Source organism: Condylura cristata, unplaced genomic scaffold, assembly GCF_000260355.1.
Source record: "Condylura cristata isolate star-nosed mole 26May11 unplaced genomic scaffold, ConCri1.0 scaffold00016, whole genome shotgun sequence".
NCBI classification, from domain to species: Eukaryota; Metazoa; Chordata; class Mammalia; order Eulipotyphla; family Talpidae; genus Condylura; species Condylura cristata.
The window spans coordinates 37,839,923-37,857,172 of record NW_004567117.1 but is presented as its reverse complement, the minus strand read 5'-3'; the positions used below and the strand labels follow the sequence as shown (position 1 = coordinate 37,857,172).

Below are 17,250 nucleotides of genomic sequence, written 5' to 3'. Positions count from 1 at the left end.
GGAAGATGAAGACCGTGAGCCTGGCTCAGCCCATGAAGATGAAGACCGTGAGCCTGGCTCAGCCCTGGCTGAGGACGCAGACCTCGTCCTGGAAGATGAAGACCGTGAGCCTGGCTCAGCCTCGGCTGATAACACCGACCTCGTTCTGGAAGACGAAGACCCGGCCAGCAGTGCACAGTGGAGTGCTCCCTCTTGCCCATGTCTGAGCCCGCTCAGAGTCCTGGAGTCATCTGTGGACCCCGTCAATGAAAAGGAACTTGCTGTCACAGATTTGCTCTCAGAGGTATCCAAAATAGGAAGGCAGGAGCCTGTGAGCAGTGTGAGTCCAAACCAAGAGCAAAATCAACCCAAGGAGGATCACCCTGCCTTCTTTAAACAGTTTCTCGCCTGCCCTGAAATCCTTGAGTCCTCAGTGGATCCAGTGACTGAGACAGGTGAGGAGGAGTGGGCCAGGGCCGAAACACCAGAGCCTTCTGTACACAGCTTGGGGCTCAGCAGAGAGGAGAGTGAGCCAAACGATGCAAACTTGGGCCAACGAGTGGAAGTCCAACCCACCACCTTGCAGGTTCTGTGCCCCCAGCAAAGTGGGGGAGCCACTCCATGCGCAAACAGCACCAACTGGAACCAAGAAGACAGTGAGCAGGGCCAGCAAGACAGGGCAAACACGGAGGTCCAGCCTGCCACTGTGCAAGTTGTGTGTCCCTGGGAAGAAGGGGTGACAGTGTGGGGCAGATGCAACAGTGGCCAAATTCAAGTCGGCTTCGGGGAGGCTGAACAGAGTGACAACAGGCCAGGCCCCATCTCCCCCACTGTCCCTTTGTCAATGACTCGCTCATCGGCTGCTGTTGATACTCGCAACTCCACGGGTCAACTTCTTCGTGACTCAGAGGAGCCCACGAGCCACCCATGTGCCTTTTCTCACCCAAAGGAAGGGGGAACTCTTGAGAAGGAGTGTGGGGAACATCCGCCCACTTCTGGTGGTCTTACTCAGCCGCCTTTTACTTCATCTCTTGAAAGAAACAACACAGACTTCTCAGTAAGCCACAAAATTGGGGAACCTCAGGTAGGGGAGGCCCAGGTGGGGAAAGCCAAACCCACGCTCCCTCCAGTGACAGGGTTGGACGCGGTCAGGAAGAGGCCAGGGTCCTCAGGAAGTGGACATTTAGCTGAGGGAATAAAGAAGAAAATTCTGTCCAGGGTGGCAGCTCTGAGGCTGAGATTGGAGGAGAAGGAAAACGCTAGGAAGAACACGAGCTTTATTAAAAAGACTCCTAAGCGTGAAACTTCAGGACCACACACAGATGAGAAAAAAGAGAAAAGAGACCTCAAGAAGCCGCCTTGCCAAAGAGCAGGGAAAGGTAAACCTCCATGTCTTCTGTTGTTGCTCCAGCTTGGTCTGTGTGACGAATGTCACATCCCAATGTCCCCCCGAGGCCTTTATAATGAGATGAGTGTCCACCAGGTGGTCCTCACACTTCAGGCACCTCAGAATCACCCTGAAGGCTTGTTAACACCAGCTCCCTGGGCCCCACCCCCAGAGTTTCTGATTTAACTAGTGGGCTTGAGAATTTGTATTTCTAGCAAGTTCTCAGGGGCTCTCAGGGGAGAACTACCATAGGTGCCTGAAGATCTGTTTAGCAGAGGACATGTGGTTAAGATGCCTTTTGGTGTAAGTGTCTTTTAAAGACTATTTTAAAAGGATAAACAGAAGTATTCATCAGTGTAGCTAATGAGTATAATTAAGCAGACCACACGCTAAGCGCGAATAACAGATAAACACTTAAGTCCAACTGGGGATTCTCATTTCTCATTGATTTTCATTAAGGATGGCTTACCAGGACAGCGGTTTTCTTTCAAATTTGAGTTTAACACCTACTTTCAACTCACCCTCCCAGTATGGGAGTCTGAGGTCCCCTGGGGGCTCAGCTCCTGGTTTCAGACCCCAGGAAGCTCAGAAACCTTGTACCTGCAGCCACTTCTTTGTACAGGGACTCGCCTCGAACTCAAATTCCTTCCTGTTCCCCTGGTTTCAGCCCCTTTTATGTCAGTGCTTCCTTCCCCATGAGACCTGGTAGAGTCAGAAGAGAAAATACTGCAGCAGCTAAGTGGCCCTTCCTGGCCCCACGGAGGGGCTGTGCTCGTCCTGAGTTCTCAGACTGGGGGGCTGATGTCTGCTCTTGTCCAGCTTCATCTAACAGGCCTGTAGACAAAGACAAAGCTGCCTTCCAGAGAGTTGAGGTAGACCCCAGGCTATTGGGAGCTATGTTTTTAAAAACATTAAAAGAAGAGGTAGCGTTTGGAAAGATCTCCACAGGGCCTCGAGGGAGGCAATCTGAAATCCTTGCCCAGGTTCTTTAAAACACCCAAGGAAGACGGGGGCGACTCAACCAGAAACTCTGGCAGACTGGGGTCCTGGACCCATCACCTTGGGGGAGGAGTGGGGGGGAGGCAATGAGCCTTGGATGAGTGTGGAGGAAACGAAACCCACTGAAGAGGCCTGGTGTTCAGAGCTTAGTGCAATGGAAGCTTCATACTCACCAGAGACTCCTTCCTCCTCTCCTCAGCCATGGCTGCATCTACGCAGAAGGCACACCTGCCCCCCAGGCCTCCTTGACCTGCATTCCTACCTCTGTCTCACACAAACAGGGTCCTTTCCAGAACCCTGAGGCCACGTGGGCAAGTTCACTTCCTCTCCCTCAAAGGCCCTCATTTGCTTCTGCTCCTCATTTTAGACTTCCCCGCTGCTGATTTTTTCTCTGTTCAAAATTTACCATGGCTATGGTTGGGACTGTCAGCATTAGGAGCATGGATGCCCATCCATTAGGAACAGGTATCCCCACAAGCACCCATGAAAATGGCCACCACACCATGATGGAGGGCCCTCGAGGCAGAATGTCCCAGAGGAAGGGGTGGGCTTGACCAGGATGCCACCGAAGGTTAAGACAGTGGACTGATACCTGGCTCGGCCAGCAGGACCTAGTTGGGCCAACTGAACCAAAAGGGATTGCCATCACTAAGAACCCGGTCTATTTTCTCTCTCCCTGTCACTTGGTTGCCAGTGTCAATAGTGACCCAGCAGCTCTCCAGTTCAACACTCTGCTACTCAAACATTCTTACTTCCTAGGAAGGAAAGAGACGGTTGAATCCAAATTCTGTTCATGCATCTGTGGGAGCCAAGGGGAGAAGGGAGATTCACAGATGGTTCTCAGTGGTTGAGTTTGAGTCAACAGAGCAATTAAAGCATCGGAATCAATGATATTGGCCTAGCTGCTGTCACCACACACGGGCTGTGGTGACAGAATTTGGTCAGCAGTGGGCGGGCAGTGTCTCTGCAAGGAGCCAGACTGGGGCATCCACCTTGTCTTGTTCCCATGTCTGTGCTGCAGCCTGCTGCCCTGAGAAATTACACATTTGCCCAGCATGCTGAATTCTCATGATTTCGCTTATTATTTCATGAATTCTCTTTAGAAAGGCTGCATGCAAGGATGTAAACTCAAGCCCTGGGAATTGTTTCCTTATGGCTCCCATGCCATTCAAGTAGACACGTCGGACAAAGAGAATAAAGTTTAGGAGGAAGGAATGTATGTCGAGGTTAACTGCACTTTAGGGGAGAGGAGTCTGTGAATCTGAATCAGATTTACAGCTCGGCTTTGTGGCCCAAAGTTTGAGGACTGAAATCAGACTTTCTGACCTTTGCTTCTGGTGCCCTGACATCTCCCTGGATGCAAAGTCCAGTGTTCTGGGTCTTGCCTCCTGAAGTATATACCCTTGTCCCAGGAGATGAAGCATTCTGCTTTTATTGAACTTAAAAGGCACCTTTGCAGGGGCAGTCATGAATTGATTGGTTGGGCCTAATGGACTTTGCACTGATAGGCTGAATGGCCCAGCCAAAATGGCAGCTCAAGCAGAACTTCTTTTCTAGCAGACCCAGACAATTGCTGGGCTGCTTTTTTTTTTTTTTTTCATCTGGAGGCTTAACCAAAATGACTTGGATGATCCAAATTTATTTCTACTCCCTAGTCTTCAATTTTGATTTTGATTTAGGTCATCTGGTGATAAATGAAAGTATCTTTATTTGACCCAAGTCCTACAAACTAGGAATTTACAATCACTCCCTGATTATATTGAGTGTTTCTCAAGTTCTAGATTATTGTGTGTATCACACACCTCACTCAAGGAATTGTAAGTAATGATAACTAAGAGATTTTTAAAATTAGATGAATGTGTTCATTTTCTTACTGTTCCTGCAAACCACAGAGCCCCTCAGACACTCTGCTTCTTCACCCCTAAATTGAGGCTAAAATTACTATCCTTGTCCTTGACTGTCCTGGGGTTGTTGCAAGAAGTAAATGAGATGAAATGAGGGAGCTCTTTGACCACTCTTGTAAAATTCTCGTATGAAGTTGTGCAGCTGTCCCAGACTGGGCAGCTTCAGTGTAGACTCAGGCAGACAAAAGGAGACTTTGGAACCTTCACTATCTCTAACATGCCTTTAATGCTGATCAGGGGACGAAGTGGCTGTAGAGGCTGGTGGCAGGAGGCCTCCCTGTGTTGCAAGAGATTAAGGCGCAACACTATGAAGCTATTCACAGCCACTGCAGCACGAGTTCAATCCCTAGTCAGGGAGCTGACCCACATGGCGCGGCAGACCTCTCCTAACCCGCCCGCTACTCCCCTCAGCAGTGTACTTCGTCAGTCTGCCTGTTCTGCTCCCCGCTCTGTCTCTGGTGAGTCTTCTCACCCCCTGCACCTCTGGCCTGTGCATCAATTCTTATATGCATAAATAAATTAATCTTAAAAAAAAAAAAGAAGCTGAATCCCCCATGTGTCCTATGAAGATCATAAAAACACTGACCAGCAGTTCTCTTTGTTTCTAGCTCCTGTATTACTGAAAAAGATCCAAGCAGAGATGTTCCCTGACCACCCTGGAAATATAAAATTAAGCTGCCAGTTTGCAGAAATTCATGAAGATTCTACCATCTGGTGGACGAGAGATTCAAAGTCACTCTCCCAAGTGCAGAGAAGGTATGCTACTTGCTCTTGGTCACTTGCTACTTGTGCTGCTTGTTTATTTCCCAACTACTAAGGGAAAGTTTTAAAGGAACACAGTAAATTATAGAAAGTAAAAAGGAAATCAAAGCAGAAATCCCATATCCAAAGTATCCAGGAAGAGTTCGTAGTGGGATCACAGAGATCTAGATGCCTGGATGGGAAACATGGTGGCAGGGTCTTGCCTGGCTCTGCCACCATCGAGTCCTGTGGCCTTAGGAAGGCATGACGCCTGTCACCCACCTTCCAATGAGGGGAATAGATCACAGTATATTCTAGCTTGAGGCCCTGTCATCCCAAGAATAAAGAATCTCTTCTGTATGTCTGTGAGTATCCCTGTGCTCGGTCTCATCCATGCCCATTAGTCTGGCAAAGGTCAGGCAAAACTAGGGAGGTAAGTCAAGTGGAAAAGGTTGATCTACATGGTTGCATCAAAGTATCAGCTATTGAAGTGATAAGCAGCTATTTCTAAGAAGGAAAACCAATTTATTTATAGGTGGGGTGTTAGAGGAGCACAAGATGGGGAGACACTTGAGTGGGAATCAAGGCTAAAATGCCCCGGATGGAACAAAATATGACTAATGGCTTCCTAAAGCACCTTCAGGCAATAAACTCTTGCTTGATTAACTGACGAGGGCGAGCTTCACCTGACACACATGAGGAGATAAGACTCATTCTGGAACTACATGACCTGGCTTGATGGAAGCCCGCATAACTCAATTCTGAAAAGCTTCCTTCTGGTGAAAGTCTCAGTGGAATCCCATTATCATGGGAGTTATTCTTAGCCCTTAATCTGAGAGGCTGCTATCAAACTGATCAAACATGTCTGCTCAAAACCTATCTCTGGAAATAATATTCCAACTATTCATGTCTATAACATCACACCAGAAAACCTCCCTGGATGGTGATTGGTATAATAAAGCCACTTTGCCTAATGTCATCATTACCCTCCTTAAGAAGAATGATAATGGAGAACAAATGACTTGATTTTTAAATCAAGAAGTTCCCTAGAGCTTTGTAAAAACAGAAGTACTGATCATTCAGAGTACTTTCTGAAGCCATCAACCAAGAACAATTAACCAGCATTTTCTGCGGTCTTGCTCTAAGCTCAGAACTGGCACTGGAATTGTCACATACCTTTTCCAAAATTTGAGGTCTCCCCAGGGGGGAGCATATAACATTAGTAAGCATGCTACTTTGATGACATGTACCCAAAGAAGGCCTTCTAATAGCCAGTGATGTTTGCTTCATTTCTACTTGGCAACATACTGGTCTTCTCTGTGTCAACACAAAGAGAATATTTGGGGGTTACAACTCCTTTTATATTGAAATCACATATCACTTCAGGTGGGTTTCAAATATGATGAAACCATACTTTCACTTGAGCATGCCCTCTTCATGTCCGTCCTGAAATATCTCACTGCCTTGTCAAGAGAGAATATGGAAAATGCATCAGCCCAGATCACATCAATCCTGGACAACAAGAGAACGATCAACTGGCAGCTAGGGAAGGCAGGTTCTCATGGGGTGCTCCCAGGAAGGACAGCACCAGGGCTCCCCAACTGAATGATGCACAGGGGGTGCTGCCAACCCCTCTCTGGGCTCCCTGGGGTGGGTACATACAGTGGGGTCTCTTGAAAAGTCCCCCAGCTAGGTCCCTCTCCCTGCATCCTCCGAGCTCCTGGCAATTACTCTGAGCCTGCTGTGGCCTAGCTTTCTTTGAGCAAGGACTGAGCCTGTTTTATTTCCTCATTGACTCCCCCAGTACTTGGGCAGACAGCAGCCAACTGCGTTGGTGTCCGCAACGGGCTCCAGACTGGCTCCTTTCTCAGGTGCCACATACCTGTTGCCAGTTACTGTCAGCAGGTATCTGGTTGTGATCTTGCATGCTTCTTCTCCAGGAGCAAGAGGCTAAGTGAAACAAGCCAGAGGTTGGCCTTGGGATTTGAATCCAAGTCTTTCTGACTCCTAAGTTATTTCTTCCAGAAGACTGTGTTGGGGAGAGTGATGAGCCAAGACAGGCCTCCAATTTCCTAGCCAAGTATCAGAATTCCTGGGTGATGGTAAATCCTAGTAGAGTCTCCAGCCTTTCTCGTAGCCTTCCATCGCCTCTTTTGGGAACAGAGGCTGGTGTGGATCAGGAGGCCACTAGAGAGGGATGTTATACCAGCCCCTCTGTGGCTCTCTCAGCGTTCCACAGCCCTGCCTGGAAATCTCCCCTCATGGTCCACTTTCAACCATGCATTCAGGGTGTGCTCGGAGGCCCCGTCAGTAGAGAGAGAATTGTGATTCAGTGACCCATGTTTTAAGTCACAGGTACATTCCTGAAAGGACATGTTTCAATGAGAGACACGAAGGCTATTGAAATGCCAAGAATGAGCACTTTTGTGGAATGTGTAACTGAGACAAGCTCAAGATAAATGGATTTTGTTGTTAAACTGTGAAATGAACCAAAACCGAAATGCTCACTGCACAGAAACAACCCTGCTGAGTGTTTTAACATTTATTACCTAGAACAAAACTAGAAGAGGATGTGAATGTTAGTTTGTGGCTGCAAAGTAGGCTTTTTCCTTTGAGACTTTGCAGTAGAGATTACAGTGATGCCCATCATGATGCTGGGCATCCCAGATTTGAGGCCCCCGCCTCAGTTCACTTGGGGAGCAGCTTAACGCGGTCCTGATGAGGGCGCCTGAGGCAGGCTTTGTTGGTTTAAGTTCTAGCACTATCCTGATCAGCTGTGTGGCCACAGGTCATCTGCTTAGTCTTATGCGTGTAGCCATGTTTCTCTCATGAGATTGCTCCGAGGATGGCATGCAGAAGACTTTCAAGTGAAAGCACAAGGCCTGGCGTGTACTAAGTGATCACTACACATTTAATGTCATCATCATCATCAGCACCCCCGCTACTACCACCAACATCATCGCCACCCCCACCGCCACCGCTGTTACTGGTTTCTATTCATCGCAGATGCTTGCAATTTAATAACTTTGGGTAGGTGGATGCATGGGTGATATTCACTAGTGGAATACACTGTCTCAAGGAACCCTCACTTATGAGCCCTACTGTCCAGCAAACACCCCCTTTCTTTGTCCCTCAGTGTGTCTGTGTTTCTATTTGGATTTTGAGTTTTCAGTTTCCTTCAAGCGAGGAGACCTGGATTAGTAACATAACTGAGGTGATGCTGAGCAGAAATGTCAACAACAGCCCCCACATTTCACATTTCCAGCTCTTTTACTAATAGCAGTCAAAGCTCCTCCATGTTTCTGGGCATTAATATTGCATATTGGACTGAATGTGTTAAGCCAGAAATGTACTCACCATCTGCTGTAGAGAAATAAATTATTTAAACAGCTAATCGTGATCTCCTCCTTCAGCCAGCCCATTGACTGGAACCATTAGGGCAGAGAAGCTTTAGTTTCTCCTCAAGTGTATTAGAAAAATGCAACTTCAGAATGACGAAGCAGGCGAATGTTAATGTCCCCCACTGCAGTGCAGGAGACAACTCTACTGTGTCCTTGGCTATCGTTGAAGCCAGCCAGAAGGACCAGGGCCTCTATTACTGCTGCATCAAGAACAGTTACGGAAAAGTGACTGCCGAATTTAACCTCACCGCTGAAGGTAAACCTCAGCTTTTCAGTTTCGAATGAAAACCTCTAGCGCCTATCAATCCCTATAAATCCCGAGTTTCCGCTTGTACTGAAGACATTCTCTTCTTTGTCTTCTTCTAGTTCTCAGACAGCTTTCCAGTCACCAGGACACTAAAGGTAAGTTATTCTGAGTGGGAAGTCAGAGGAAATGGGTTCATGGTTCAGCATGGACTAGCGTCCGCAGACAAGGCAAAAACAAGATTCCCAGGGGTTCTTCAAACTGAGTAGGTGAGAGCTCAGGAGGGACGAGTGACAGCAGGAGGTATTTCAACCTGACTGCAAGCGCTAGGTTAAGACTTTGCAGGGGTGTGCTGTTCACGAGCGTGACCAGACCAGTGTGAAGTTGCTGGGAGCACGTGGGATTTGGGGCTCAGCCTCCTGCTCTGAAGCATCAGCTTTGCAGTCAGCCCATCTCTGTGGGTTTTCTCAGCCTTGGGCACTTACCCAGAGGTGCCTTTTCTTCAGCTCTCTTCCCAGTTTGACTAGCTGAGCAGATCCCCAAAGATCTCCTCCCAGGTCTCCAGGAGGAAAGTGTCATTCATTGGCATCTTAATGAACATTAAAGCTGGTTTTGCCTGGCAGCTTCTCTTGAGCACCAGGGGCCCCTGGGCTGCCAGCTGAGTACAGGTTAGTTGAGCCCAAGTTTGCCAGCTATTTCCTCTTAGGAAAAATTCCCTGAACCCACACACATGCCCACATACATACTGGTGTACTGGTAAACTTTTAACACCTGTCCTGGAGGGTGAGAGACCCCGATTTGTAGTTTTCCAAAGCGTGTCGTGCAGACAGCTACCAACTGCCACTTTTAAATTGCCAAAGTGACATCAAGTGGTGTGGGAGGGCCGCCCACCACCAGGATGCAGGCAGACAGCTCTGCAGCCCCACCTGTTGACTCAAACAATGAGCAGTCAACCGCTCCATCACCAAGATAGGTCTGTTTGGAGCAACACCAGAGGCAGCTTGCTAAGTGCAGTGTCAAGGTGAGACTCAAAGGTGCCAGCATCCCCTTAAATAAGGGGGTGAGCTTCTGGGTAAAGACGCCTCCCCCTTCCTTCCACAGGGCCAGGCAGCAACATTCCTCCCGTGGGCGATGCCAGCACCTGGGGCCTGCAGAGTGCTGAGTGCGCATGCGCGCGCCCTTCCAGCCCGCCCACCTCACTGCGACGGGCTGTCTGCGTATTAATTTTCACACACCTAACCCAGCACCCCGCACCGTTGTCATAGCTTTTAGCGCAGTGTAGGGCCCTGGGTCAGTTTTAGGAAAAGTATGAACAAAACCCTGAAAAGTAAATTGGTTTAGCATCTTATAGATGTCTTGAATATGCAAACAAACACCCAAATCTTTAGGAAAACGAAACAATGAGGAAGTAACAATGTCTGGAACACAAAAGGCAAGAAACCAGGGCCAGCACGTACAAAAGGTGGAGCAAGTCCTGAGATATTTCTCCGAGGAAATATTTCAAGGCAAACTCTAAACACACCCACTCAAAACTCAATGCCTGTGTGAGATTGCAAAGTAACCAGGGCAGAGTTTAAAGTCCTTCCTTCATTTCTGCCTTTCTCTCTCAAGCCACCCCCCCCCCGCCCCCAGAAGTCAAAACATGACACACAATACCCCTCCTTCTTATACCAGAAAACAGCGACTTCCAGAAGAAGGCTGTGTCCCTCTCACCAGCTCTAGCAGTGGTTGGTACTGCTGTGCCAGGTGCTTGCTGGGTAGCTTTGCAGAACTCACTTTTTCAAGGTTGTTACCAGTCAGGAGTGAACCCCTGATGAGCCACTGTCCACCTGGTGGAAATATTTCCACTCCTGGAACCCAGAGGAATTTGGGTCTAAACCCTGATGTCACCAGCTTCTCCCCAACCTGACCACTGGGATTGGGGGTCCAGTTGTAATGACTTACCAGATTGGGGGGGGGTCATGCCAGTCTTCAAATGACTTCTTTAGTATCATTTTAATTTGGAGGCATCTCTCTCATGAAACATTTTTTCCACTTCATTCTCTAGAGGAGGAATGAATAATGCTTGATAAGTTGGTCTCCAAAACTAAGCTCATGGGAAAACCCTAAAAGAATGATGGTCCAAATGGAACACAAGTGAGCGCAGGGTGGTGATGGCTCAGGAGGAAACATCCTGAGATTTTCAAGAAAAAGCCCTAAGATTGTTTTACTTTTTGTTTCATCTTGTTAAACAAACTTTTCTGTAGAAAGTGACAGTTTTTGTTAATTCATGTATGGTGCTGTGCAAAAAATATTTCCTTTTCTATTTCTACACATATAACCTGGAACAACTTTTATCTCTGGTCAATTACATTTTATGAAATTTAAAGCATAAAGCACTCAAACTTCTTACTTTTTTTTTATTACAAAGTTTATTTTTACATCATTTTGCACATTTTTTTTTTCCATCTCGATTGTAACCCCCGCGGGTTTCCCATCACCAAATCACCCCTGTGCCACCACCATAGTCCCGTGCATTTCCCTCCCTCCCCCCCCCATTTTTGATCCCATTCCCCACTCCGCCCCCACAGAATGTCTCTGGTATATGGTTGCTCATTATTTTTGTTATTTTCTCGCCTGGTCCATTATACTCCTGCTATGAGTGAAACCATCCGGTATTTTTCTTTCTCTTTCTGGCTTATCTCACTAAGCATGGTCTTTTCCAGCTCCATCCAAGTTGCTGCAAAAGACATGTGTTTCTCTTTTTTGGTTGCTGAGTAATATTCCATTGTATATATGTACCACATCTTTCTAATCCAGTCATCTACTTTTGGGCATTTGGGCTGCTTCCATGTTTTTCCAATTGTAAATAAAGCAGCAATAAACATGGGGGTACAAGTATCTTTTTCAATCAGTGTTTTTGTGTCTTTTGGATAGATACCTAAGAGTGGGATTGCTGGGTCGTAGGGAAGCTCCATGTTTAGCAGCTTGAGGAACCTCCAGACAGTTTTCTATAGTGGTTGTACTAGTTTGCATTCCCACCAGCAGTGCAGGAGAGTTCCTTTTTCTCCACATCCTCGCCAACATTTGTTGTTGCTAGTTGTTTGAAGATGTGCCATTCTCACTGGGGTGAGATGGTATCTCATTGTGGTTTTAATTTGCATCTCCCTTATTACGAGTGATGTTGAACATTTTTTCATATGCCTGTTGGCCATCTGCGTTTCCTCTTTGGAGAAGTGTCTTTTTAGCTCTACTGCCCATTTTTTTGATGGGGTTGTTTACTTTATTTTTGTTGAGTTTCATCAGTTCTCCGTATATTTTTGTGATCAGTCCTTTATCGCTACTTTTGTGTGAGAAAATGTTTTCCCAATTAGTGATCTTTCTGTTTGTTTTTAGTAATGTTTCTTTTGCTGTACAGAAGCTCTTTAACTTGATGTAGTCCCATCTATTTATCTTTGCCTTCACTATTGTGGCGTTGGGTGCTCTGTCTTTAAAGATGTCGCTGAAGTGTATGTCGTGTAGTGTTTGACCCATCTTTGCTTCTAGGTATTTTATGCTTTCCGTTCTTATGTCTAGGTCTTTAATCCACTTCGAGTTGATTTTTGTGACTGGAGTGAGGCAGTGATCTAGTTTCATTTTTTTGCATGTAGCTTCCCAGTCAAACTTCTTACTTTTAAGAGTTACTGAATTTCAGAAATATTTGGATTTTGAAATAAAACAGATGGTGGCAAATTTAGCTCCTATTTATTGGGTTCTAGTACAGATACATGAAAAGTTTCCTGTATTCTTTTAGTGACCCTCAAGTCCGGATTGTCAAAAATGAAGTGAATCATGTAATAGATTGAGATTGGGGTGTTATAAAAAACATTCCCTCTGCATTTTGTTATCTCATTTTAATTTTAACATAAAATACACTCCCCGGACCCTTCGTGGTGGCTCAGTGAGTTAAAGCAGAGCACTATGAAGCTACCGCAGCCACTGTAGCATGAGTTGGATCCCTGGCCAGGGAGGTGACCCACAGGGCGCGACAGACCTCTCCTGAACACCCGCTGCTCCCCTCAGCAGTGCATTTCAGTCAATGTGCCTGTTGTGCTCCCCACTTTGTCTCTGGCAAATCCCCTCATCCCCCGCACCTCTATCCCAGCTCTGTATGTATAAATAAATCTTTAAAAAGATATATACTCCCCATTAAAATCCTAGTTTTATTACATGACAGAACAATGTCCTTTAAATTTCTCTAGGGCGGTTGTTCCATTTGCCTCCCTGTCTTCCTGCTTCTCTCCTCCCCTCCCTGTTCCCTCCCGGAACCCAGGGCAGCTTGCCTTGGGTGCCCTCTGCCAGCCTCTGGAAAACTGGAGCAGCATCTTTCTAGATGCTTCCTTTGCATCTACACTGGCTAACTCTTCATCCACCTTTTCTCTTTGAAAACCAAAACTTACCCTCTGCCCCCCTCTTGTTATCAGTACACTTCAGAAGAGTCTCATTCTCCTTAGAGTTAACAACTAGCATCTGGCATTGACTGCTCTTCACCTGCAGATGATCTGAAACTATTTTTTTTTAAGATTTATTTATTCATATAGAACTGGGGAACAGGCCAGAGATGTGGAGGGTGAGAGGATTCACCAGAGACAGAACAGGGAGCAGAACAGGCAGATCAACGAAGCACACTGCTGAGGGGAGCAGCGGGCGGGTCAGGAGAGGTCTGCCACGCCATGTGGTCTCCTCCGGGGCAGGCGGGGATCGAACTCATGCAGAAGTGGCTTAAGCTTCTCAGTGCTGTGCTTTAACCCGCTGCGCCACCAGGGAGGGCCCTGAAACTATTTTGTTAAAGAAGAAAAAGGCTTTTCTCTGAACAGTCTAAGTAGATCTGTGAGGGAAATTTGCACATGAGGTCATGACTTCTTTCCTCCTTTAAACAAACAGAAAGATGTCACTTTTTATTGGCTTTGAAGAGAGGCAAGGGCATTTTAAAAAACAGAAGTGTTCTTATTTCACTAAAAGTCATCTCCTTTTCTTCTCAGCCAGTTGCAAGTCTGACGGTCATCATCATCTGAAATGTGCCTAGTAGAATCAACGCAATTTTAGGTGCTACAAAACTCAAGAAACAATCCTACTGATTTTTTACACACACATCCAAGATAACTCTACTAAAAAATTCTCCAAGGCAGTTTCTTTTTCACTTGGTCCATTTTGTGCCCATTTTCTGTCCACTATGGGTATTGCCAGTCATGGTGGTCACCACCCCCAAGAGAGCAAACACACACACAACAGAGTTGTACAGGACCTCTGTGGCATTACAGTTTCATGGGGGCAATCTGACAAAAAGGGGGGGCTAAGAATCTTGTCATGAGGTGGGTGGGGGTAGGCACCTATAAGAGATTGAAAAGCAGAAATCTATTCGCTGTTACATTGGACCTTCCTTCCTCTGCTACACCTCACCCTTTTCAACTGTCCCTTAATAGCCGTTCATGGTTCTGCTTTCATTTTCCAACCACGTTTCACATTCTCTTCCTAGCCGCTCACCTCTCCCTGCAGGCTACTCCCCTCTCATCTGACTGCCGGGCCTCCCAGGCTCCCCCGGCCTCCCAGGGGACCCCTTCCCACAGCTTCTCAGCAAACGTCTGCCTCCACCACCTCACCTGAGTGCCAGGTTCATCGTCAACATGGGGATGCTCACAGTGGGGTACGCGAATCAGCCCAGGAGCAGGAGTGGGGGAGAGCATGTCCCACCAAGACTGTGCTGTGTTTCAGGCTGTGAGGAGATTGAATTCAGCCAACTCATCTTCAAAGAGGATTTCCTCAGCGACAGCTACTTCGGGGATCGCCTGCGCGGGCAGATCGCCACTGAGGCGCTGCACTTCGGGGAGGGGGTGCACCGGAAGGCCTTCCGCAGCCGGGTGATGCAGGGCCTCCTGCCCGTCTTCCAGCCGGGACACCCCTGCGTGCTCAAGGTGCACAACGCTGTGGCCTACGGGACCAGGAACAACGACGAGCTCATCCAGAGGAACTACAAGCTCGCAGCCCAGGTGGGCCCACCTGCCCTAGAGTCCCCAGGTGGGAGAGGGCAGCTCCAGGAAGCTGCCTTTCTCCCTCTGGGTGTGGTTATTAGGAGGAGTCACTGGGTTATGGCTGCTTGCTGGGGGATCACTGCTAGTTCTCAGGAGCAATTCCTTATCCTCCTGTCAGTCTGCTGGGCCTCACCCAGTGGTCAGGGACACCTGGTCAATTCTGCCCTGGGCACTCAGGAAGCTACCCCCTCCCTGTCGACAGGATTGGTCCACTGTAATCTCCTCCAAACCTACCCCTCTTTTTTCTTTTCCTTCACGGGGTGTTCCTTCCATCTTACATGTCCTTACGGAAAACTCTTCAGCATCCAGACACCCACTGGAGAGGGCCGGCAGAGAGAAGAGCAGAATCAGCTCACTTTTTTTTTTTAAAAAAAGATTTATCTATCCCTATACAGAACTGGCGCACAGGCCAGAGGTGCAGGGGTGGTAGGAGAATTCACCAGAGACAGAGCGGGGAGCAGAACAGGCTGATGAAGTACACTGCTGAGGGGAGCAGCGGGCGGGTCAGGAGAGGTCTGCCACGCCATGTGGTCTCCTCCGGGGCAGGCGGGGATCGAACTCATGCAGAAGTGGCTTAAGCTTCTCAGTGCTGTGCTTTAACCCGCTGCGCCACCAGGGAGGGCCCTCAGATCACTTTCTAAAGGACTACAACCTGGTCCCCAAGTTCACTAACCCCACTTTAATGGCACCTTTGAGGACAAGCTTCCGATGCAGAGTTTCATGGGAACTTGACCCAGCATGGGCTGAGAAGCAGTTCCCTTAGTTCAAGATTAACTTCAACCCCGTCGGGTCAAGGAATCCTACGGCTCAGGCTCACCTGGCCCCAGAGACCACTTGGCCCTCGCCTAAGCGGTTCCTTTAGTTCTCAGGCTCCTGTAAGTGGCCAAGTTCAGCTTGCCATGATTGTCGCTTCTGTGTGCAGCCTGGCTTACAGTAGGAAAGCAAATTAGCTTTGCCTGGTCCCTCTCGGACATTTTGCTGACCACCTGGGTTTCCTGTGTCTCTGGGGATACAGGAATGCTATGTTCAAAACACCGCCAGGTACTACGCCCAGATCTACGCTGCCGAAGCACAGCCTCTGGAAGGCTTCGGAGAAGTGCCGGAGTAAGTGTGTCTGTGTTGCCTGAGGGTCAACCTCTGGCTTGCTGTGAGTGGGGTGGGGTCAGCGAGGGGAGAGGGTGGAGGCCTTCATTTGGTCTCTCTGTGCTCTCCTCAAGGTCACTCACAACTGCTATCCTGCCTCCACTGGGCGGCCAGAGGCTTGCAGAAAGATACTTGAAATATTCTTTGAATGAATGCATGGACGCACGCTTCCAGGGAGAGAGGGATTCAGCAAACACATGTGCCATGTTAAATAGAAAAGAAAGGGTGTCTCCACTGGCTGTTACAGAGTCTAAATAATAGGCAAATACAGGGAAAGCACCAAGAATATCACAAATGATTATAAAGAAAATGACACGTCACAGGCATTTTCATCAATATGAGTTTAATGAGTGATAAATGAGCAAACAAAAAATACAGGTTTTCCAGGGTGGAATAGGAGGTGGAGGAAGAGAAAACACTCTTCCTGTGTTAGGCAAGAGTGGGCTGGGTGACAGGGGCTGTAAGGGCATAGGGCCCTGCCCTCCCTGGAATCCTGCAGAGATAAATTACCGATTCCCTTTATTCCTTCATTGACAGTAACCCCTGAAAAATTGCCGGCTGTCTGGAGCTGGGTGTAGTGACCGGTTTGTCTGGTGGCCATCACAAGTGCTGTATAAGGGAAAGAGGCAGGTGGTACCCTGCCCTCTGGGAATTCCCAACAGAGCAGTGACTTACACACCAGTGAGGACAGAGCTGGGAGAGAGGGTGCTGGCCCATGCTGGTCCTGTTAACTCACAAAATGGGGGACCCCCTCTCGGTAAGGTGTAGAAAATCTAATACTTCTTGCTTTTTACCGAGAAATGTTTAACACGCTTATTTCGTATACATTCCTGGACCACTCCAAAAACAGTTAACATAATGCAAAGAAAAGATAGAAGTCTTTCTGTTAAACACCTAAGACAAGAACTCACCTTCTCCTCCCTCCTGCAGTTTCTGTCCACTTAGGTTCTTCTCAAGGAGGATGAAGGTCCGCTTGCACCAGCCCCATGCTGGGCACCGCAGCCCTCTGCAGGGCACATCCAAGTTTTGTGCCAACCTGGGGTCCTTTGAGAGGAAAAGAACACGGAGTTAGGACTATAGAGATAGCCCTGAGGATTGGAAAGGGCCAGTGCCGTGAGGGACACAGGGCTTGGCCAGTGTCCCTATAAAGGCTTCAAAGGTAGATGGGGATGTTTAGAAGGTGACTTGGATTCTCCTTTACAGCAGGGGGGTTTGATGATACGCGAGTGGTAGGATATGGAGGGGCGAGGGCCTTCAAAAGCACATCTGTGGCAGATTTCACCTTCATGGTGAAATCAGAGGATTCTTCTCTCTCTTACACACACACACACACACTCACACTCATACAGTCACACTCACACACTCATACACATTCACTCTCTCTCTCTCTCTCTCTCTCACACAC

The 17,250-nt window shown here is 47.8% G+C and overlaps 1 protein-coding gene across 1 annotated transcript in view; it reads left to right on the top strand.

Moving 5' to 3' along the window:
- Window positions 1-17,250, top strand: part of ALPK2 (alpha-kinase 2) — a 71,660-nt gene that overhangs the window by 46,230 nt on the left and 8,180 nt on the right. Inside the window, exons 5-10 of the mRNA XM_004684016.2 lie at window positions 6-1,358; window positions 4,878-5,025; window positions 8,540-8,667; window positions 8,778-8,813; window positions 14,386-14,660; window positions 15,718-15,806. Coding sequence (XP_004684073.1) covers window positions 6-1,358; window positions 4,878-5,025; window positions 8,540-8,667; window positions 8,778-8,813; window positions 14,386-14,660; window positions 15,718-15,806 — 2,029 coding nt within the window. The remainder of the gene's footprint in view (window positions 1-5; window positions 1,359-4,877; window positions 5,026-8,539; window positions 8,668-8,777; window positions 8,814-14,385; window positions 14,661-15,717; window positions 15,807-17,250) is intronic.